General features: G+C 41.4%; 1 protein-coding gene across 29 annotated transcripts in view; it reads left to right on the top strand.

Moving 5' to 3' along the window:
- MACF1 (microtubule actin crosslinking factor 1) overlaps positions 1-23760 on the top strand; it is a 330331-nt gene that overhangs the window by 100753 nt on the left and 205818 nt on the right. The window contains exon 1 of one of the 29 annotated variants that reach the window (XM_060623632.3): positions 241-679. The exons of 26 other annotated variants lie outside the window; for them this stretch is intronic. In XM_060623632.3, the coding sequence (XP_060479615.3) occupies positions 571-679 (109 nt within the window). In that variant the 5' untranslated portion in view covers positions 241-570. Of the gene's footprint in view, positions 1-240; positions 680-5619; positions 5710-10439; positions 10885-23760 lie in introns of those variants that run through there. 2 more of the 29 variants (XM_060623637.3, XM_060623635.3) reach the window with 2 other exon arrangements.

Below are 23760 nucleotides of genomic sequence, written 5' to 3'. Positions count from 1 at the left end.
TGGCCAGGGTACTCATGGACACTTACAATACATCCTTGTGTACTTGGCCCCCTCCCCGCAAGTGGTTCCCTAGTAATTCTGTGACTTTTTTCTTTTGGCTTCATCCTGAAGTCTGGTGTTCCAGCCTGGCCGGGAATGGAAAGTTAAGAGTGTGACGTCCTCTGACACCCTCCCTTCTTGTAGAGGGGTCTGAGGTTTGTTTGTTTAAGCTGAACAGAGGATGCCAAAGATAGAATTTGAGTCAGCTCAGCACTGGCTTAGGCTCTCCTTTTCACTCTCCTGGTTCCTCCTTCGCTTTCCCCTCCCCCTCTAGCCAGTTGTTTCCTGGGCTTTGTCTGAGATACACTGTACAGTTTTAGCCCCATCTCGTAGTACTGCCTGCTGAAAAACAGTCAGAGGCGACATGGAGGAGAAGCCGCCAGGAAGTTTCTGACAACAATGAGCTGCGGGCCTCTGCCTCTGCGCTGATAGTACGGGACAGCAGTAACCTCAGGAGAAAGGCATTCGGAGGCCTGCGCTGAGCTGTGGGCTTGTGGCTAACTCTGGAAAGGAGGAAGGTCGAGCGTGGAAATGCCTCTCTTAGATTCGTCTTATTTGCCATCAACCATCTTTATTTTGACTCATGTTCTGGGAATTGCCGGTGTTCTGTACTGGAAGAGATGTGCCAGGGGCAGAGCAGGTAACTTTTGTACTGAAGTATTCTTTAACTAAATCAATCTACTGTGGGGCTTTTGAGGGTGGGGTAAATGACGGAGGGCTTCCCAGTGGCTTTCCTTAAAGGGCCAGTACGTCTTCTCAGCCCGGATGCTATCAGACCTAGGGACCTAGTATGTGTATAGATGTACTGAGGAAACAGGGCTGCCCTGGGACCTGGACTCTTCCCTGTTCTGTGAGGCTGTCTGCTAGAGGGTGCTGGTTTGATGAAGTGATGTCTGGGCTCCAAGCTGAGGGAAATGGCAATGGTGCTGACTTGGGTCCTTCCTTAGAGAATCAAGCTCTTCCTTTCCTTCCTTTCTTAACCTCGAAGTGGCTTTTAGATCTTTGTTTTTAACCAAAACCATACAGTAATTCTATCACCCTCCTCTGGGTCCTCTAGGTCTGATCTGAGAAAACTTGTGGGATTAGAGAAGTTTCTGGATTTGGTGTGTTTTTGGATCAGAAAAGGCAGTGGAGGAAAGGCCAGTGAGAGGAAGGGGTGAATGGTGTCCCTGCCTAGGTGCTGCCTCTGTTCTCTTTGATATGATTAAAACTGTTCTTTTCCCCTCAGGCAGCTGTATAGTTTACTTGTTTATCTAAGCCATCCTGTTCAATGCAAGGTAGTTAACTGTTCTTTTCCCCAGGGAGTCAGATCCTGATACTTAAAAAAAAAAAAAAAAAAAAAAGCAGACCCCTCTTTCTTCTAGTACTTGCTATTAGTTAAATTATATTCCTTTGGCTTCTAAAAGCCCAGTGCTGGAACAGCCTCACATTTGCTATTTCTAAGTCTCCATGGTTGAGGATTAATAAAAGTCTAACTTTCCCTGGAGTCTACCCTTGGATTTCAGTGCTTTTACTACTGTCATTGTGATCCACCTGCTACCTTCAAGCCAATGTATTGAGAACTTGTTAGTTGGTATCTTACAAGTTAAGGTAGAGATTTAATGACTTATTACTTTGCTTGCTATTAAAAGTTCATGAATGCTTGACAGAATTAGAATTAGATTCAGTCATTCCCCAGTGTCCTTTCCAGTAAGTCCCAGAAGTGCTTTTGACTAAATATTCAGATCCCAGCATGTGTCTATATCAGCAAAAACAGACATTTAGAAATATGTTTGCTTGTGTGGTGGTGTGTTTAAAGAGGTAGCCCAACGTAGCTTTTCTGGAATATAAGCCTGTATTGGAGTTTAGAAAGAAAGGAAAAGGCAGGCATGAATTATTTGGCCCTATGTACTATTTCAGAAGCAGTGAGAAAGTAATTATCATCCAGGCTGAGGCTGCTACTTCCCTTTCCCCATGCACTATGGTAATGACATTTCTAAACCACTAATTGATTGATATTTTGAAAGTTTACCTTCAGTATAAGATTTTCTCTGATACTAGGCAGACCCCTATCTCTTAAGTGGTTTCTTTTTTATGTTTTAGTAATGTGAATTTCATAAATAGCCATAAAATACATTGAAATAAAAAAGAAAAATACATTGTAAAAGCTTTTTATTTCTATGAGACAACTTTGGTTCTAGTACCTAATAGTTAATTGGGAATGTGCTGTGTTCAGTTTATCTGTAAAATTGGAGCAGGGGCTTTCTAATTGGTGACTATGGATACCAAAACTTATGCAGAAATGCTTAAGAGATTCTGTACCCATTTTATTTTAATTTCAATTTTGAGATGTATTTTATCTATTTAAAATATATTTAAATAGATACATTTATCTCGGGGCGCCTGGGTGGCTCAGTCAGCTAAGCGTCTGACTTTGGCTCAGGTCATGACCTGGCGGTCCATGAGTTTGAGCCCCACATTGGGCTCTGTGCTGACGGCTCAGAGCCTGGAGCCTGCTTCCCATTCCATGTCTCCCTCTCTCTCTGCCCCTCTCCCGCTCATATTCTCCCTCTCTCTCTCTCTCTCTCTCTCTCTCTCTCTCTCTCAAAAATAAACATTAAAAAAAAGTAACATATATGCTGTAATGTACTACCTTCCAAATGGACATCACCAGAATAAAGTTCCCCCACCATCTATCTCTGAATGTATATTTAACTGCTTATAAATTTACAGTTTATTCAAAAAGTGAAGTTAGTATCTAGTATCTTTTCATCTGGTCTTTAAAAACAAAATTTTTTTTTTAATTGGAAGCGTTTCACTATTGCAGAACATACTGCAGAATATATGTCCTGTGCCTGATAAATTCTGGGCAAGACTCAGTTGTATGGGCTCAGGTGCTCAGTTCATAGTGAGTGGGAAACACATTGGTAAGTGATGGCACTGTAATAGTGGCAGAGCATGTACTAAAAGTTTTTGTGCTTCTTGTCCTACATTTCTAGTCATATTTAAATATTGTAAAGAATGTACACAGTTTTAGATATTGAAGGTATTTGGCTTTGAAACAAATATTTCTGCTGTTCTTCAGGCTCTTATATCAATTTATTTGAGTAATATCATGAGAGTACCAGGCACACTGTGAAACTGTTACTGTTTGTTGCTGTTTGTATGAACCAGTTAAAAAAGGCTTCACTGTATTTCATGACATAGACATAGACTGGATGCTGAGGGTATTATAACTGTAATTAACTGATCTCTAATTTTAATCAAAATTACTCGACTGGTTATTTCATTTAGCTTTAAAATAAGTAACATACATTTGAAGCCATAACATTGATTTATACTATTAAACACTACTTTTATTTATTTTTTATTTTATTAAAAAAATTTTTTTTAACGTTTATTCATTTTTGAGAGACAGAGAGAGACAGACCATGAGCGGGGAAGGGGCAGAGAGAGGGAGACACAGAATCCAAAGCAGGCTCCAGGCTCTGAGCTGTCAGTACAGAGCCTGACGTGGGGCTTGAACTCACAAACTGCGAGATCCTGACCTGAGCAGAAGTTGAATGCTCAACCGACTGAGCCAACCAGGTGCCCCTATTTTTATTTTTTTTAAATACTGCTTTCATATATTCTATATGTTGAGTTGCATATAAGATTTGTTTGAAAACGTGTTCTGTGAGAGTTAAAAACCACTAGGTGGTTTCTTTCTTTCTTTCTTTCTTTCTTTCTTTCTTTCTTTCTGAGAGAAAGAGAGTGCACATGTACAGAGAGAAGCAGAGAGAGAGGGAGACAGAGGATTTGAAGTGGCTCTGCCATGATAGTAGAGAGCCCCTTGCAGGGCTTGAAGTCAGACTCACAAACTGTGAGATTATGACCTGAGGCAAAGTCTGACACTTAACTGACTGTGCCACCCAGGTGCCCCTAAAAACCACTAGGTAATTTCAGGGTTCCTTCTAGTTCCTTGGTTCTAAGACACTGTGTTCTGGTAAACCCTCACTGTGTTTGTATAGATTTCTGATTTCTCCCACTCTTTTTTTTTTTTTTTTTCAATTTTTTAAAGCTTTTATTTATTTTTGAGAGAGAGAGAGAGAGAGAGAGAATGCTGGAGAGGAACAGAGTGAGAGGGAGACACAGAATCCGAAGCAGGCTCCCGGCTCTGATCTGTCAGCACAGAGCCCGACACGGGGCTCGAAACCACAAACCGGAGATCATGACCTGAGCCGAATGAAGTCGGATGCTTAACCGACTGAGCCACCCAGGTGCCCCTGATTTCTTCCGCTCTTAAAGTTGATAACAAGTTCTGTTTTTCTTGTAGAGTTGGAAAGGATCTTACATATTAACCAGTCCAACCTCTTAATCCTACCTTTATTAGAAGTCATTCTTCCTTTGCTTAAAGGTCTTTGATGGTACAACATACAGCCTATGGACTATTCATTGTGTTGGTAATGGGGAGTTCTTTTTTAATTTGGAAGTTGCCTCTTTTTTTTTTTTTTTTTCCTTTGTAAAGCTTATTTACTTTATGAGAGACCATGAGCGGGGGAAGGGCACAGAGAGAGGGAGAGAGACCATCCCAAGCAGACTCCACACTGTTAGCACAGAGCTTGATGCAGGGCTCAAACTCATGAACCCGTGAGATCATGACCTGAGCCAAAATCAAGAGTCGGATGCTTAACAGACTAAGCCATCCAGATGCCCCAGAAGTTGTCTCTTTGTAACTTAGGCCCATTAGTCCAAATTTTGCCTAGCAAAGATCAAGTCTACTTCCTCTTCTAGGTGTCAGACTTACTTAGGTTTGAAGGCTATCTTTGCCAGCCCAGACACTTTCCATTTACTATACATGATTCCCTAACTCATTATTCTAGTATTCCCTTTGGACAGTTAAATCAATTGTTTTTGCTTTGAAAATTTGGAGGCCATGTGTTCATGTGGAGAGGTGAGGGGAGTAGAACAGAAACATGGGGAAGGAATCACTGATCACTGTTCCTTCACTTTTCTTAGTTTTTTTCCTAGATGTTTATGAGTCCCTTGGTGAGCTCTGGTTATATAAGCACATGGCTTTTACAACCACATCCCTAAGTCACCATCTCTTCAGCGGATGTAAACAAGGTACAGGAAGACATAGTTTATATTGAAGTCATATAATATCTGTAAAACAGCACTTTGCATTCAATTAGTATTTAGATTTTTAAATAGTTTTCGATACACCCTGTCCACACTTAACATTCACATATATCATCTTGTTATTCCAAAAACTTCCTGTTAAAATAACCTATTTCCCCCAGACTCCTCCCCACTCCTATAGCCAGAGTTACCTTTCTGAAATACAGAGCTTTGTGTGTCACTCTCCTGCTTAAAATCCATCAGTGCCTCTCCTCTGCTTTTAGAATAAAGTTCAAACTTTTCAGCATGACATAAAAGTGTTGTGGGGCACGTGGCTGGCTCAGTCAGTAGAGCATGCGACTCTTGATCTCGGGGTCATGAGTTTGAGTCCCACGTCGAGAGTAGAGATTACTTTTTTTTTTTTTTTTTAAGTGTTTTTATAATTTGCTCCCTGCCTATTTCACTAGTTCCATTTCCTGTCTTGGTCTTATAAGCAACTAGTACTCCAGAATCTTTTAAAAACTTGCAGATCTCTACCACAAATGCCCATACTGCCTTTTCAGCTGGACTACTTGATACTTGTCCTTCAAGGTAAGTAGTTACTGCCTCTGGAAAGTCTTTCTCCACTGAAGTAAGACTTCCTTTTCGGTGCTCCAGTAGCATTGTTAGTGCTTCTTATTCAAACCTGTATCATCTTGCTCTTGTCTGTCTCTCCCCACTAATTAGAGGCTGCTAGACTGTAAGATCTTTAAGAACAGGGACTCTTACTCACCTCAGTTTCTCAAGTGTCTGAGACAAAATAGCTGTCAGCAAATGTCACTTGAACAAATAAAATGAAAAAATTATGATAGCATTAGATATAAGCTGTAGCATGAACTTGTCCTATTCATTTATGTATTTATAGGGCTTGCATTAGCTTGACATGTAATCTAAGGTAGGTGCTCCGTATAGAATAATTGAATGATAGAGAGTTGCCCTGTGTTGTAGTTTATTAATAACTCATATTGTTATAGCATAAATGGGAAGAAAGCTTTATGGTTCCTTGAGAAGAACATTTGCCAAAGGACAAATGTGTCCCTCTCTAGGGTCTTGTTTTCTTTATCTGTAAAGTAAAACGGTTGGACAATCCAGTCTCTTAAGGTTCTTTCCATTTTCAGTATCCCACTGGGATACTAGCTATAATTCCTGGATCTGGACCATGTGAAGTGCAACCTAAGATTCCGTCACCTTTTTTTTTTTTTTTTAAAGGAGCTCCATTACACTGTTGAGTCTGTTAAGCTTAAGTTCAGTTATAAAATGGTCAGAGACTGTCCATGGATTGCTGTTAATCTCCCTGCTAGACACCACTGTCCCTTTAGTTTTCTTGAACTTCAGCACACGACTTACAGGTTTTCTACTTACATTTTGTCCTGTGAGACTTGGTGTCAGTGTTGAGGTTGTTTTGAATGTTGATTCCTCCATTTATGACATCGGCTGTGCATCCTCCATTTATATTATCTGAAAATGTGTTAGGCATATAACAGGCACTCAGTAAATAAGTAAATGGTCATATATCAAATATCTTTACTCAGATGACAAAATCATTAGCTGTTTTAATCAAGGTGGAGCCTTTATCTTTTTCTTTCCTTAGCTATTTTTTCCAGATCTGTCCAGTGTAGAAAGACCACTGAACTTGGAGTCAGGAAATCTGGGTTCTAAGTCCTGGCTCTTCTGCTGCCTACTGGGAGATGTTAGGTCACTTATTTCCTCTGGACTTCAAATTTCCATTCTGAGTGAGAAGAATAAAGACTAAAGTCTCTAATTTTCTGTGATTCTGGCAGTGTGATCATCTGGCCTGGACTTGCATGTAGCATGGAATTGTGGTTGAGAGTCTGGGTCAGACTGCTTGTGCTATCATTCTAGCTCTGCCACTGCTGGCAGATTGACATCAATCTACCTGGGCCTGTGTTTCCTCCTCTGTAAAGTCAGGTTAATAATACTGCATGGTGGTTTCGAGTTCGTTTTTAGAATACACTCTGCACATGGTAAGGACTTTACAATTGTTTTTTCTTTGTTTGTTTAAATTTATTTATTTATTAGTAATCTCTGAACCCAAAGTGGGGCTGGAACCTGAGCCTGAGGTTCAGGGGCTGTGAGCCTGAGATCAAGAGTCGCACGTTCTTCTGACTGAGCCAGACTGACACTCCAAGGACTATATAATTGTTTACTATCATCATGATACTTGTTTCACAAAAGATATCATTGAGGACATAGTAATTTCCTGTAGGCTGCAGGGACAAAATACAAATATTTGTCTTTAAAGTGGGAATGAAGACATGTGAAAGAAGCCAATGTGGGAGTATATGAAAAGTTAGTGGCATATTATGAATCATTGTTTTACACATCAGGAGGAAAGCCTTTTGTGTCTGCTTTAATATTCTTAACAGTGAATGATTTTGGCATTTAAAGAAATAAATGTATATTGCTTTGATTTTCTGTGATACTGTAAGAATGCCAGTAGTTGTAAATTCTCCAATATCTTTTAGCCATGTATGGAAATAGTGGCTTGAATCTCTTCCATTCAACATTTTATTTATTTTTAATTTTTATTTTTTCCCCACCCAGCATTTTACGCATCTGTAAGTAGCAATCAGACTCACTTTTCCTGACTCTAACATCTCTGAACACACAGTGACCGATGACATGACTAAAAGTTGGGCAAAAAAGAAGGGGAATGGTTGGGGTAATCACTGCTCAGGCCGGTCTCCTCTGAATAATTAAGAGCTGACTGTCTTTTTTTTTTTTTTATGTTTATTTATTTATTTTGAGAGAGACCGCAAGTGCATGCACGGTGGGGAGAGAGAGGGAGAGAGAGAACCACGAATAGGCTCTTTACTGTCCGTGTGGAGCCCAATGCAGGGCTCGATCTCACAAACTGTGAGATCATGACCTGAGCTGAAATCAAGAATTGAGTGCTTAACTGACCAAGGCACCCCAAGAGCTGACTGTCTTAACCAAAGTCTTCCTGCTGTCAGCAGTAGCTTCCCTTTTGAGATTCAGGACCTCCTAGCATCCTGGGAGGGAAGGCAGGTCTCCTGGTAGCTAGACTGACCTTGTCCCCAGGACTCTCTCAGTCCACAGTGCCTTCAGGGGAAATGGGTTCTGCTTGGATGCAGGGGGAATGAGGAGAAGGCAGGTTTTGGTTCATCTTTTTCAGAACTTACCCAGTGATGATTATTTTGACTTTTAGAGACTGTGAAATTATTTAGTATTTCTAGAAGTTGCCCCACATATTCATTTAGGATATGCCCTAAATCTCCAGTTGGCTATAGTCAAATATTTTTATTTCTTTATCTTCCCAGGAATATTCCACGTTCTTAAATATACAGCTCCCACACGGCAGTGTAGTTGTTCTGGATTAAGTCCTTCCCACAGACAGCAGGGTATAAGAAGGGGGCATAGCTTTGGAGCTGGACAAATGGCTGTGTAATCTTGGTCAAGTTAGTTAGCCTTTTAAAAATATTTTCATTTCTAGGGGTGCCTAGGTGGCTTAGTCGGTTAAGCGTCAAGTCATGATTTCCCTGTTCATGGGTTTGAGCCTCAAGTCAGGCTCTTTGCTGACAGCTCAGAGCCTGGGGCCTGCTTCTGATTCTGTGTCTATCCCTCTGCCCCTCCCCTGCTCACATTCTCTCTCTCTCTCTCTCTCTCTCTCTCTCAAAAATAAACAAACATTAAAAGATTTTTAAAAAAGAAAAATATTTTCATTTCTGAGATGGAATTGATAATACCATCTTAGAGAATTGTTGGGATTAGATGAAATTATATTTAAAGTTCTTAGCACATCATCTGTGAACTAGCAGTTACAGTAGATGCTCAGTTAATTTTAGCTTAGGTTATTGAGTGCCTTCAAAATGTGTGTAAGACCAGGATAGGAGGCAGAAGACTCAAGACTCAGGAAATTTAAGTCAGATAAAGGAAAAGGTTACTAAATACGAATCAGGAAGCATTTATTCCTTTTTCCTCTCTCTTCCCTATTCCTTGTGCCTTTCCCTTCCTAGGACAAGGTAAATTCTAGGGAGGACCCTTTCTGTCCCAAGATTGACTAAGGAGAGTTTAATAAGAGGAACAAACTGAGTAGAATTGTCGCAGGTTATCGGGGTGACTGGGAGCTTAGTCAAGGAGGGATAAGGTCAGCTGTGAGTCTCGTTATTAGTAAGTAGTAACAGGATTATTAGCACTTTGTAGGTGGGAGGGATGCCCAGTAGGGAGTGAAGAAAGCTGTCAGGGCACTGAGGCAGGTCATAGGGCTTGTGTAAACAGAGTGGCCTGCTAGGCAGGCTCAGTCTGTTAGTTTTTACTTGCAGTCTTTGGGGCTAATCTCTGCAGACTTGCTTTCCTGGGCGTTGCCCCTCCCCCCCCCCCCCCCCCCCCCCTTGCCTAGAAACAGGATTGGAAGTAGCATTAGCCTGAAGAAGTCATTCTATTTAGGGAGCTGGAGCAGAGGGCCAGTGATTAGGCCCTTATCTGCAGCGGGGCCTTTCTGCGTGGTGTGGGGCCGGGATCCTAGTGGCCATCCTGCCATCGGCGGAGGCTCGGCTTCTCTAACCCCTGGTTGGGTCAGAATTGTGAAGAAGCAATAGATGGGCCGGGCCATCCTAATGAAAAAGCCCTTCATTGTATTTCTTCAACATTCCAGTGTCTGGTACAATTAGCCAAGACTCAGAAAACAAGTTGGACAAACAAGCAAGCAGTCTTCCTCTGATGGATAAAGGGATCGCTGGCACCTCGGAGTTAAGTGTGCTGACTTGCAAAGACAGAGTGGGAGGGTCTGGGAAGAGGAAGGGGACTTTGGGATGACATTCCTGGCTGGATGAGAGGAAAGAATGGAGCAACAGGCAAACAGTGTTTTTGAAGTTGATGAAATCTGCCGGGCTAATCTACCTGAGAGGCTGGCTGCGGCTGGGCTACTCTGTAAAGTAGGTGGAATCATTGACGAGAGACTGTGACTCTTCCCTTTGGGCAGCTGTAAGTGTGGGGAAATGAAGCTCCCTTTAGAATCTGGGAATCTGTTGGCAGCGGACAGTGAAGGAATTCGCCGCGTTGTAGTCTGTCCCATTTTGGGACCTTCTCAGTTGGTTAACACTTCATAGGTACTTCTGCATGAGGAGAGGCCAGCCCTAGGAGCAGTTTGTTGGGCAATGGATGCACTGTTCCTGACTTGGCAGTAAGCCATTCTACCTTACCAGCTGTCCTGCAACTCTCTAAGATTCGCCAGGTCACAAGCTTCTGCTCTGCAAATGGAGGGTAACTCAAAGACCAGCCTCTTTCTATGTGCTCAGTCTTACTCAGTGACTTGGCTGGACTTTTTCATATGAAGCTCCCACCTCTGTATGCTGCTGTTGGTCTGAAAACTCTGAGCTGGTGCCACTTTTGAATAGGATGCTGTTTGCCTGAAGACCTGAACCCAGTTTTTGGAATTGCCCTAAGGAGGAGCTTCCTCTCTGACCTCAAGGGGAGGAGGAGGTCATTAGGAAGTGGTGGGTGGAGCCACGTCTCTGTACTTCTGCTGTCTCTCCCTGCTCATCGAATAGCCCTTTGGCTATCTGTCTCTATTCACCCTGAAGTCTTTTTTGAGGAGCTGCAGAGGGTGCACAAGCCACTGTCTGGAGGTTCTTTGGAACACCCTCCTTTTGGGTGGGGTCAGCAGACACGAGAGTGCCATGTGGCCTAGTTACCAAGATGAGCACGAGTTCAACGCCCACCTGGTTTGCCGCATGTGCTGTATGGGTACGTGAAGTTTGTTCTTTGTCTGGGCCTGTGGATCCCAAAGAGCCCTTGCTCTCATTGACTCACAGGAATATATGGGCTTTGAAATCTTGCAGGTGTTACAAACTTCGGGCTTGTTAAAATGTGCAGGGGAATAGACTGTGGTGCCCTACTTCCTGGGGAACTTCTTAAGCTTGTAGTCACTGGCAGTTAAGAGCCTGAGCTTTGGGTGTGGGACTTTTTTATAGAGACTGAATTCATGCTCATGCTTCTTTTCGCCTGTATCAGGAAACCACTTTTAAGTTATGTTACATAGTTCTGAAAGTCCAGGGTGTATTTTTAGCAGAAGTTGGTTACGGAGTCCACCTCTGAGCAGACTGGATGGTGGGGGGCAGGGGTGGGGGCGGGGTGGGGAGGAGTCATGGCCTGGATTTCCTCTTTGGGGCTGATTGCTAATTCTCCATACACTTAGTCTCTTCTGCCAGTGGCGAGGAGCTAGGAAGACTTGAAGATGGTCTGTGGACAGGACCTAAAGAAGAGTTGGAGGCTAGGAGGAGTGTTGTGTAGGCTGCACTTAGATCTCCTTTGATAAAAGACTAGGGTTCATTTAAATAATATTCTGTGACCTTGAGCAAATGGCCTAGCCTTTTTGGCCACAGGTTTCTTTTGGCTTCCAAACTACAGGGTGCTGGAGTGAGATATCAATTCATCACTTCTCAGTAAAATGAAAAAGATAAGGGGAAGGTAGTGTGCTTTTCATGAGCGAAACTCATTTAAAGAACTGTCCTTTACTTTGAAATTGCCCTTCCTACTTTTCTGATGTTAAAATGTCCTTTATTTTATGAATGAATTGTTCTTAGGTGGTAGTTTGGTTTTAGATAATGCCTACTTAACAAAAGAAAAGGTTAACAACTTTATGTTAGGTTTTCTGATTTATTTTGGAACATTTATTGGTTGGTGAAATCCAAGTTTGGGAACTCCTGGATTGATCATCGACTTTGATAATCAAACTTTTGATTTTATACTGTTGAGTCTCTAAAGCAGAACAAAATTGTGACCCAAATAGGTTTTCACTAAAATGGAAATCACTGGCTGTTTTATCAAAGGGAGATGACAGAAGAAATCTCAGAAGGGGTGTAGCATAGCTAGGGTTCCTATTCTGTCTCCTGACAGGGAGGCCAGTATTGCTAGATATTTAAGTGCTTTCTGAGAAACAGAAGTGGTATTATAATAATGTTTGGGGCACATGGAGGGGCCGTTTTAGTCTGTTGTTGCCATGTAGTCTAGCCTTTTATCTTTCTGGTATCATTGAGATTTCCTCCCTGAGATCTAGAGGAAAGAGGCTCTGTATCTGAAAGTGCTTAGAGATAAAAGGGCCCCTTTTCTGTAATCAACAGAGAAGTATAAGGAAATCTAGAATCTTTATTGAAAGTTTGGAAGCAAAAACGTTATTCTCTCTCATCCTACCTCTTTTAATCCCATGGCTAATAGTTAAAAGAGGGATTTTGGCATCACCTGTTTACTTGGGGCTCTTGCTCTACCACCAAATAGCTATATGAGGTGGGAGAATTGCTTAACCTTTCTATGCCTTGGTTTCTTCATTTGTTAAAAGAGGATTTAAATAGACCCTAACTCAGAGTCATTATGAGGAATACATGATATTCCAGCATTTAGCCCAGTGTAAGCTCTGCAGGTGGTTTTGATATGGCTGGTTCCCAAACTAAGATCTGGGAAGCATTGATCTATCTAGTCCAAACTCCTCACATTATAGATGAAACTCAGGTTCAACGAGGGAAGATGAGTATTCAGTAAGTTAAGAATCATAGGCTAGAGGCCAGCAAATCCAAGTTATAGGCCTGATTCTGCCACTATGGCACTTTCTCCAAGTTCTTAAGTCTCACAGGACTGGGATTTCTTCATCTTTAAGATATTTTGAGGATTCTTAAACCTCTGATCTCTTTCTATCTGTGAAGTATTTAGTTTTTCTGAATGTGATAATCTAGTGAATTTTCAAGAAACTATCGAGCTTTTCTCCCTTTTCCCTTCTGCTTGTATGCCTCTCCCTCTATCTCTATGGCTCATTTCTCTTGCCACATGCTTACTCCCAGATTAGTTCTGTATCTAACTTCTGTCTTGTATTCTCTGATTCCCAATAGAGCAAGGAATTATTATTCATAAAGTTCCTGTTTGCCTGAGAAATAACATAAAACTTTAATTTTATTTTGAAGTTTCTAGAATTATCACTTCCTTAAACTCCCAAATCTCAGTCTTCATTGAGACATAAGCCTGTACCAACCCTTGGTGATAGATTTCTGTCATGAATCCTATTATAGCTTTGGTTTGCACCTCCCTTCTTCCCGTTATTACACAGGACTATATTGTGTTGTCTCCTAATAATTACATGATGGCAGTAGGTGTGGTGGTTAAAAGTCTGTGATAGACGTGAATTTGAATCTCCATTCTGCTACTTGCTAACTGTGTGACTTCTGGCAAATTATTAATAAGCCTCTTTGAGCCTCACTTTGAACTATAAAAATGAGGATAAATAATGCGTACTTGATAGAGTTGTGAGGAGTAAATCAAATACTAAATGAGACAGGCTTTGCACAGTGCCTGACACAGAGTACACACAATATCTAGGTCAGTCTTATCTCCCAAAGTTGACTTATATATGTCTGAGGATAGGAATCATTTATAATGCTGGTGCCGTTATACATTTTTGGTAAGCACAGTTTAATTGCTTGATCTCCAACTCATCTTTTCTCCATTCCTCTCCTCCCCTCCCCCTCCCAACCTCCCCTCCCCTCTCTTTTCCTCTCCTTTCTTCTCTTTCTCTCCCCTCCCTCCCTCTCTCTCTCTCCTTTTCTCCCTCCCTTCCTTTCTTATCGAAGCATAGTTGACAGACAATGTTATGTTAGTTTGAGACATATGATTCAATAAGTTTATACCTTATGCTGTGCTCACCACAGTGGATCTACCCTCTGTCACCACACATTACTATTACAATATTATTGACTATATTCCCTATGCTGTACCTTTTACCCCTGTGCCTTATTCATCCCATAGCTGGAGGCCTGTATCTCCCACTCCCCTTTACACATTTTGCCCACCCCCACACCCCACTCCCCTTTGGTGACCATCAGTTTGTCCTCTGTATTTGTGGATCTGTTTCTTCAGCCCATTTTCTTTGAGCTTACATTAAGTGGTTCAAAGTCTCCTGGATCCAGATGTGGCAAGAAGAATTTAGGAAAGCTGTAACTGTAGATGGGACATCTGAATGGAAATCCATGCTCCCTGCTGAAAAGCAGCCTTTTTTCTTTCTTTTTTTTTTTAGGGAGAGAGAGAGAGCACAGAAGGCAGAGGGAGAGGGAGAGGGAGGGAGGGAGGGAGGGAGAGAAGAGAGAGAGAGAGAGAGAGAGAGAAAGAGAGAGAAAGAGAGAAAATACCAAGCAGGCTTCATGGCCAGCACTGAATGTGGAGCCTAATGTGGGGTTGGGGAGGGGGCCTCTTTTGGACAACCACGAGACCATGACCTAAGCTGAAAGCAAGAGTCCGATGTTTAACCCACTGGGCCACCCAGGAGCACCCCTCCACCCCCCGCCTTTTCTGAAAAGTAGCCTTTTAATTATCATTTGGGAATACTTCTTTAGTCTGACTTTGAAAATACCATCACTTGTAGATAATAACCTTGGCGCATAGTGGGCTTTCAGTGTATATTTGTTAAATGAATGAGTATTCTTGAGTATCCATTGTTGTCTTAATTGTTTAGAGAAATTTAAAACATGGTTCTTGACTCCAAAGAGCTAAAGTTCAGATAAATAGGATTTACATATAGAGGTATCTAACAATAGGTTTTATATGCTTGGTGCCAAGTAAATTGAATAAACATAGGCACCTCAAGGCATCTAGAGGTGGCTGGCATAGCCAAAAAGGTATAAAGGAAGAAGTGGGATTTCAGTTGGGTCTTGTAAGGAGGCTCTAACTTAGATGATCCAAAAAGAGTGGAGGGCGGGGGCAGATATTCCAGTAGGGGCAGATGGTGAACAAAGACAAGAATGTGCAAAGTGTGTTTGGAAACAATGATATCAGAATGGTTGTAGTGAGGTCTTGTAGGGGAGAGCCTAAAGAAAAAGTTGGAAGAATAGATTGTAAATTTCTTCAGGTCAGAGGCTACGTCTTTGTCTCCTCCAACCACCTAACATATAGTGAATAAAAAGTAGACTCAAATATCAAAGGGTTGTAGCAGACTATGGAGTAAAGCGCCTGGACTTAGTCTTCTGGGAGCCACTAAAAGATTTTGAGTAGAGGGATAATATGGGCAAAGTGGTGATTTAGGAAGATTTGTTGAGAGAGGCTGTGTGCTGTACTTGCCACAGCCTCACTGGCAAACAGTTAGCTTCAAATCTGTATCTTCAATTTTGACTGCTCTTCTGAACTCTAGACCTAGGGTTCCAACTGTCAGCAAGAAGGTCCTGCTAACACTTCATTATTTTTCTTCTCCTTTACCCAACCTGTGCACAACCAATCTGTGCCTCCTTCTGTTTTCCTAATCTCAAGACACTACTCCTCCCAGTTGCTAGAAACATTATTTGACCAACATTTGTTGACTAGAAACATTGGAATTGTTTTGAACCCTCCCTTTCCTTACCATATCTAGTTACTGTTTAAGGGCTATTGTTTCTGCCTCTATTTTATCTTGCAGATCTTGACTGCCCTCCTTTAATCCCTGCTGCCTCTGCCCTAATTCATGCTCTTAGATTTCTTTCTTGGTTTGTCATGGTAGACATCTAGCTTGTTCTTGTACCTCTTAGTTGTCTGTCTGCTGCAGTCTGGCCTTCAGTTCAATGCCAGATTAATCCTTCAACACCCTCTTGTTCAGAAAATCTCAGTGTTACCATTTTATTTGCTGAATTAAGTACATACTCCTTCAGTTTTCTGGAGTGATTTAACCTCAGATGACCTTGCTAGCTTCCTTTCTCATTATGTTGCTAATTGTAGGCTATGCATAGCTATACTATTCCCTGAAACATATCCTCTGTACTTACACATCTCCCAATCACTGCTCCTGCTTTTTCTTCTGTTCGGCATTCCTTTTTTTTTTTTTTTTTTTTAACGTTTATTTATTTTTGAGACAGAGAGAGACAGAGCATGAATGGGGGAGGGGCAGAGAGAGAGGGAGACACAGAATCTGAAACAGGCTCCAGGCTCTGAGCTGTCAGCACAGAGCCTGACGCGGGGCTCGAACTCACGGACCGTGAGATCATGACCTGAGCCGAAGTCGGACGCTTAACCGACCGAGCCACCCAGGCGCCCCCCCGTTTGGCATTCTTTAACTCCTTTTTGGGCTGCCCAAATCCTAATTGTTATCCAAGGTTTAGTTCAAGCATCATGCCTTCCATGACTCTCCTCCTGCCCCTCTATCAGAATTAGCCAACTCTGTGATTATCAGCATCATGTTGTGTAGCTTGTGTATGGTGTGTTATTTGCTTGATAATATTGTTAATTATTTACATATTGGTCTTTGCACTAGGTTGTAAACTTCGTGAGGTCAAGGCACAGGCCTTTTCTGACTATCTACTTCCCTTCTCTGTCAGCTCAGGTATCTCAGTTTGACATTTCCAGGTAGTTGGTGCTTCTTGGGCTTCTTGAACCATTTGTGATTTTTCTGTGGTCCCCCAGGGAAACAAGCAAAAGCTATTCTCTTATTTGCTTTTTTAATGATTTATAATGCACTGGGACTATGTTATAGGCTACGTTGGATTAGAACACAGAGCTTTGCACTGCAAATGCAGGCTTTAATTCCAATTTTAGACCTATTGTCAAATTGTTTCTGGCAGAGTAGGACAGATAGACGTGTAAACAGTGATATCTTGTACCAAGCACAAGAGGAAGATCACCTCAACTAGTGTGTATAAGGGATAGGAAAAGCTCCTGGAGGAAGTGATGATTGAGTTAAATACAGAACAATAAGTAATCAGAGAAAAGGGAACTATATTCCAAGCAGAGGGAACAGTAAATACAGGGGAAGATTACATTCGGCAAGAATGTTCAGGAAGGCTGAAAGAATTTTTATGAAACAGGAGAGAGGAATGAGTGGCAGGCAGGCAGCACATCATAATGGGTCTTAGATGCTGAGATAAAAAGTTTAAATATTATCCTGAATGGAGGCATCAGGCTTTGGAATCCAGTGGAGCTGAGTTCAGATTTGACTTCATTATCTACCTTGTGATCTCCGAAAAATTACTTACCCTCTCTAGGCTTTATTTTTCCAGTAAAATAATATTTAATTTTCAGGGTTGTTGAGCATTAGAAGCAATATATGTAAGGTGTGTAGCACATAAGCAGGTGTTCAATAAATGTTAACTGTTAATATTATTAGGAGGATACAGAGTCATTGAAGGATTTTAAGTCAGACAGTAAGAAGATTAGTTTTGCCAGAAAGATGGCTGGCAGCATTGAGAAGGATAGTGTCTTAATTTGGGCTGCCATAATAAAACCACACACATGGTAGCTTTCACAACACACCTTGATTTCTCACAGTTCTGGAGGCTGGAAGTCCAGGATCAAGGCAACTGCAAATGTGTTGTCTGGTGAGAGCCCTCTTGCTGGTTCATAGACTGGTGTCTTCTCACTGTACCCTCACATGGCAGAGAGAGGACTGTCTGGGGTCCTTTTATATAGAACCACCTTTTTATAAGGCTCCACCCTCTTGATCTAATCATGTTCCGAAGGCCTCACCTCCTGATACTATCACAGTGGGGGGTTAGGATTTCAACATATAAGTTTAGGGGAGGAGATACAAACATTCAGTCCTCAACACATGGATTATAGTAGGGAAACCTGTTAGAAACAGAGAGAAAAGAAAAGTTCAGTTTTAGACAAATTGAATTTGAGATGAGCATGAAATAAATGTTTAGGAGGCAATTAGGCATATGGGAGTGGTATTTAGGATGAAAGCGTGAGCTTAAGATATGGATTTGAAAATTATCAGTTATGATTGAAAACATAGGAGTAGATGAAGTCATTCTGGGAGAATGGAGAGAACAGCTCTTCGTAACTTTTTTTAAAAGCTGTGTTTTTGGGGGGCACCTGGGTGGCTCAGTTGGTTAATAAGCATCTGACTTCAGCTCAGGTCATGATCTCGCGGTTTGTGAGTTTGAGCCCCCGTCATGCTCTTTGCTGACAGCTCAGAGCCTGGACCCTCCTTCGGATTCTCCCTCTCTCTCTGCCCCTTCCTCACTTTCGTGCGCGCGCTCTCTCTCTCTCTCTCTCAAAAATAAACATTAAAAAAAAATAAAGACAAGTAAAAGCTATGTTTTTCCCCTTCCACCATGCACATAACACCCACCTGTATCTTAAGAATACAGAATGAAGGAAAGAGGGTGAAGGATGAGTAAACATATAAGGAGTGAGCAGAAGAGAAGGAATAACCCAAAGAGGAAGAGGAACACTAGGGTAGAATGGAGTCTGAGATTCATGAGGGAGAGTGGGTTTAAAAGCTGAAGGAATGATCAGCAGTGTCATTTGAATTGACAGGAAGGTGATTGTGGAGAAAGCAGTTTCAGTGAATTTGTGGGGCTGGAGGCCACACAGGTCACATGGGGGACTAGGAGGAGAGGAAGTGGAGACAGCATTGTCATCATACTTGTTCAGGAAGCCAAGGGGAAAGGAAAGAGAGAAGTTAAAGATATACAAGCTACGGGATAATTGTTGGATTAAGGTTCCTGAGGGAAGAGAAGAGATGGGATCCAGATTTTAGGTGGAAGGACTTGCCTAAGTTACAGGAAGGACATCTCTGCCAGTGAAACAAAAAGAAAGAAAATTAGGGTATATTGGTAGCTCAGTGGACTGTAATGCTCTTAATAAAAGTTGGAAACAAGTATTAAATCCTTCTAATTAAGTAATCCCTGCATGATTAATTGGTGCCTCAATATGTACAATCTTAGAATTTCCCAGTGGGCAGTTGGGTTCTTTGTTGTCAGTTCATAGCCTTTGGTGGGGCCAAGTTTATAAGAAGCATCAAAAATATGGCCTTTTCTTTGATTGGGTACCTTTGAAAATTGTACCTTTGCTGGGCCTGGAATTAAATTAGGGATTTGTGTGTAGGAAGCCAAACCTAAAACTTATTTTAAAAGTTTCAAAGTCTGAGCTGTTTGGAGCATTTTGAAGGTATAATAGTTAAAGTTGCTCTTTGGCTTCCCTAATGAATTTCCTTGCTAAAAATATTAATGATCTTAAACCCCAGGTACTGCAGTATCCTTGTCTTAATGCTTAAATTGGAAAGAACTTGCGTGTAATTGATGGGTCTGCAACACAGGATCCTAAAAAAGAATCCTCCAGCTTTGGGACACTGTTGTTCCATAAAACCCTTTTCTGAGGAGCTTCTGGCTCAGCTCTAAAGCAGGCTAGCTGGTCTTGAAAAGGGCTTGTAATCACGTTGCCCTTAGTAATTATGTTCAGAGTAAGTACTCAGACCTCTCACTCCTGAATTGAAAGTCCATTTTTTAGCTATTAGAAACATGACTGATATGAGAACATTAGGTCTACCTAGCGCATTATTATCCTGTAAGGACTTGGTAGGTGAATAGAATAGCTTATTGATATAATAAGATGGAATGAACAGTCTCCATCATGCCTGTTGCATCTTTAGGTCTAAAATAAAGGAGGCAGTGGACTAAAGAGAAATCCTATGAATTCTGCCTCTTTTAAAATGTTGATTAGTTTAGGGGCACCTGGCTGGCTCAGTCGGCTGGGTGTCCAACTCTTGATCTTGGCTCGAGTCTTGCTCTCAGGGTGGTGAGTTCAAGCCCCATGTTGGGCTCTGCGCTGGGTGTGAAATCCATTAAAAAAAAAATAAAGTTGATCAGTTTAAAAGGACACTTGGTAACTTTTCCAACTATGTATTAACCTGTCACAGCAAACGCATACAGCTTTTATGATAAAAGAAATTCTGAAAAGAAAAATAAGAAGGAAAACTTGTGTCTCCAAGGTGAGAATTTTGTAAAATTAGAAACAGGCCACTCTTGGTTAAGAAGGTATTAAGTGTAGTGAAGCAGAATGGGTTTGGTAGTGGTGAAAATGTAGGGGGTGGGGCAGAACTTTCAGTTGGCTTTTTGTTTTCTCATCATGGCTGCATGTTTCAGCACACAGGTGACACTTACTGCGCTGTTGGCTTTTTTACCTGTTGGACTGTTTTCTTGTAGGTAACTTGGCTGTGATTTCATTCTGTGTGTTTTGTTAGCCAGTCTTCTAATCATATATTGGCTGGCCAGTCAAGAAAGTTTTTAAAAAAAAAAAAAAATTTTTTTTTAACGTTTATTTATTTTTGAGACAGAGAGAGAGACAGAGCATGAACGGGGGAGGGTCAGAGAGAGAGACACACAGAATCTGAAACAGGCTCCAGGCTCTGAGCTGTCAGCACAGAGCCCGATGCGGGGCTCGAACTCACGGACCGTGAGATCATGACCTGAGCCGAAGTCGGCCGCTCAACCGACTGAGCCACCCAGGCGCCCGAAGAAAGTTTTTGTTTTAGGTCATATCCTGCAGACCTTTAGCTGTTAGCAGCTTTGGGAGGTACAAAAAGTAAAGCATGGTCTCCTTCCTTAAGGAGGTAATGATCTCATGGGTGATGTGAAAGTAAGCATATTAAAAGCCAGGACTCTATATGTAAGTGCTGACTGAGTGATTAGCATAGTAAGAACCATAAAAATTTGTAGGACAGAGACTGTTGAGCCTGGAGTTGTCAAGAAAGGCTGCCAGAGTAGTTTTCTCAAGCATACATCTGATCATGTCATCTCCTATTTAAAATCTTTCAAAGCTTCCTCTTACCTATCTCTACCAATTTCTTAGTGGTAAAGTTTGAACTCCTTTGCTTGCAAGAACGGTCATGATTTGACCCATGCCATCCTATCTAGTTTTAAATCTCTCCACTACCTAATACACATCCTTTCTTTCAACCATCCTTGATTCTGTGCTCTTCTCTGAACATAAGCTCCCAGTTGTCTCCGTGAATTTGCATTACGTGAAACTTCGTGTAGTAGCTTTGTCCCTTCCTTTTAATTCCTGGCTAACTTCTACTCATCTTTTAAGGTTTAGGTAGAGTCATTCATCTGGAAACTTTCACTAACTGCTCATGTTTCCCTCTCCTGTTCAGGTAGCTTAACCATTTCTCTTGTGTTCTTGAGCACTCTGTGCTTAGCTCTGTTACAGCATGTATCAAACTGTATTGCAGTTATTTCTCTTTTCTGCTAGACTTTTTCTTTTCTTCTCTTCTCTTCTCTTCTCTTCTCTTCTCTTCTCTTCTCTTCTCTTCTCTTCTCTCTTCTTTTCTTAGTAGGTTCCATGCCCATTGTGGGGCTTGAACTCAGGACCCTGAGATTAGGAGTTGCCTCCACCAACTGAGGCAGCCAGGCGCCCTGTCATCTCTTTTAAAGAATAGGGACTGTGACTTTGGTATCTATTGTCAGAGTCAAACACAGGCTCTTCTAGGGAGCTAGGTCCTTAATAAAGACGTATTTATGAAATACGTAAATGAGTAAATGAATAAACTAAAATGAGTAAATGAATAAACTAAATTTTAAGGAATAAATAGCATTTGGAGAGGTAGAGAGGGAGAGATTAGCATGTCATGAAGAGAAAATAGTATGAGCAAAGTGTCAGTGATTTAGATGAGACTACAGTTGTAAGTGGATTCTTTTGTGTTTGTTTTTGTGTCAAGTTTTTATTTAAATTCTAGTTAGTTAACATATAGTGTAATATTGGTTTCAGGAGTAGAATTTAGTGATTCATCACTTACATATAACAGCCGGTGCTCATCCCAACAAGTGCCCTCCTTAATACCCATCACCTATTTACCTCACCCCCCACCCACTTCTCTCCAGCAACCCTCAGTTTGTTCTCTATAGTTGAGAGTCTCATGGTTTGCCTCTCTTTCTGTCTCTCTCCCTTTTTTTCTCTTCCCCTATGTTCATCTGTTTTGTTTCTTAAATTCCACATATGATTGAAATCGTATGGTATTTGTCTTTCTCTGACTGACTTATTTCATTTAGCATAATACACTCTAGCTCCATCCACATCATTGCAAATGGCAAAATTTCATTCTTTTTGATGGCTCAGTAATATTCCATCTTGTGTGTGTGTGTGTGTGTGTGTGTGTGTGTGTGTGTGTATGTGTGTATGCCACATCTCTATGCATTCATAATTCAATGCACTCAGGCTCTTTCCATAATTTGGCTATTGTTGATAATGCTGCCATAAACATTGGGGTGATGTGCCCCTTCGAATCAGTATTTTTGTAGCCTTTGTGTAAATCCCTGGTAGTGCAATTGCTGGGTTGTAAGATAGTTCTGTTTTTAACTTTTTGAGTTATAAGTGGATTCTGATTCAGTCTGCAGATGACACAGGTTTGGAAAGGATAATGAAGATGTTAGATAACTGAATCAGCATCTAAAAAGATCAAAATACATTGGAATTACAGTGGTCAAATCTAATAAAGATCTTGGCTTTGAATATTTACAGGACTCTATTAAGTGAAAGACTACACTTAAAAAAAAAATTCTAAGGGCGCCTGGGTGGCTCAGTCGGTTAGGTGTCCGACTTCAGCTCAGGTCGCGATCTCGCGGTCCATGAGTTCGAGCCCCACGTCGGGCTCTGGGCTGATGGCTCAGAGCCTGGAGCCTGCTTCTGATTCTGTGTCTCCCTCTCTCTCTGCCCCTCCCCCATTCATGCTCTCTCTATGTCTCAAAAAAAATTAAAAAAAAAAAAGTTAAAAAAAAAATTCTAACAGTTCCAAATGAGAGCCAATAGGTAGAGTTTATAGTGAAGCAAATGATGACATTTTATAGAACTATTAAATCAATATGTATTGCCTTAGGAGGTAGTAAATTCTCTATTAAATCTTAAATATCAGGAATATTATAGAAGTATGCAGGATCTGGGCATACCTTTCAACCCCGAATAGATGATTCTTCGTTGTTGAAGGGAATCATGTTTCAGCAGGGAATGACACTAGATAACTAATTCTAACTCCTAAGTTCTGTGGTATATAGTAGGAAGAAATCAGTGTTCTTGCAAGGCAGGAAAGGATTCAAAGCTGAAAAGAAGGATGTGAAGTTCAGACCAGAGACAAGGATGAGGTAGCCTTACCGAATGGCTATAAACTTAGAAATGTGAGCAGGTAGTACATTCACCTAGAAGTAGAGAGAGAGTGTTGGCATTATTTGGAATGGTGCCTATGTGACCCTTACTAGGTAGTCAGTTAGAAAGGAAGAACCAGGCAGCGGGGAGGGAAAACCTCACTGATGTTTGTGTGGATTGCTAGGGAACCAGAGTTCTATAATTCTGCCACTTTCTCCTCTGGAATGCTGACTGACTTGGAGCAAAAAATGGAAGAGTTGAGCAATGTGGTAATTCAGGTTTGCAGATTGTCACGGTGAATTTAGTGGTAGAAGGTTAGGTAGATGACAGTTCCTGGGGTATTAATGATGGCAGCTTTGAATTGCTTAACTGTGTTGTCTAGCATAGACTGGAATAATCTTAGATGCTCTTAAAGGGAATGGAGTGATGAAGGTTAGGAATGATTAGAGGTACAGAAGGCTGATAAAGATGACTGTTAAGTAGGTATGTTTGGAGCAGAAATGAGGCCCAGGAATGGCAGCATGATGGCTGGATATGCACAGGAGATCAAGTAATTTGAGGATGCCAGAGGGTGCCTGTGAAGATAATCAGTGTGAACTAAATTGTTGCGGAGGTTAAGGTAGATTTACCATGTGGAGGGGGACAGGTGGCAGGGAGTGGTCCATGACAGCAAGGATGATTTGAATAAGGTAGTATGGGGATGGCATAGGCTTCAAATAGAAGAAAAAGAGTAAGGCTGATGGATCAGTGGGGTGGAAGCAC

Source organism: Panthera onca, chromosome C1 (genome assembly GCF_046562875.1).
Source record: "Panthera onca isolate mPanOnc1 chromosome C1, mPanOnc1 haplotype 2, whole genome shotgun sequence".
Classification (NCBI taxonomy): domain Eukaryota; kingdom Metazoa; phylum Chordata; class Mammalia; order Carnivora; family Felidae; genus Panthera; species Panthera onca.
The sequence above is the reverse complement of the archived record's forward strand: the minus strand, read 5'-3'. Positions and strand labels throughout refer to the sequence as shown.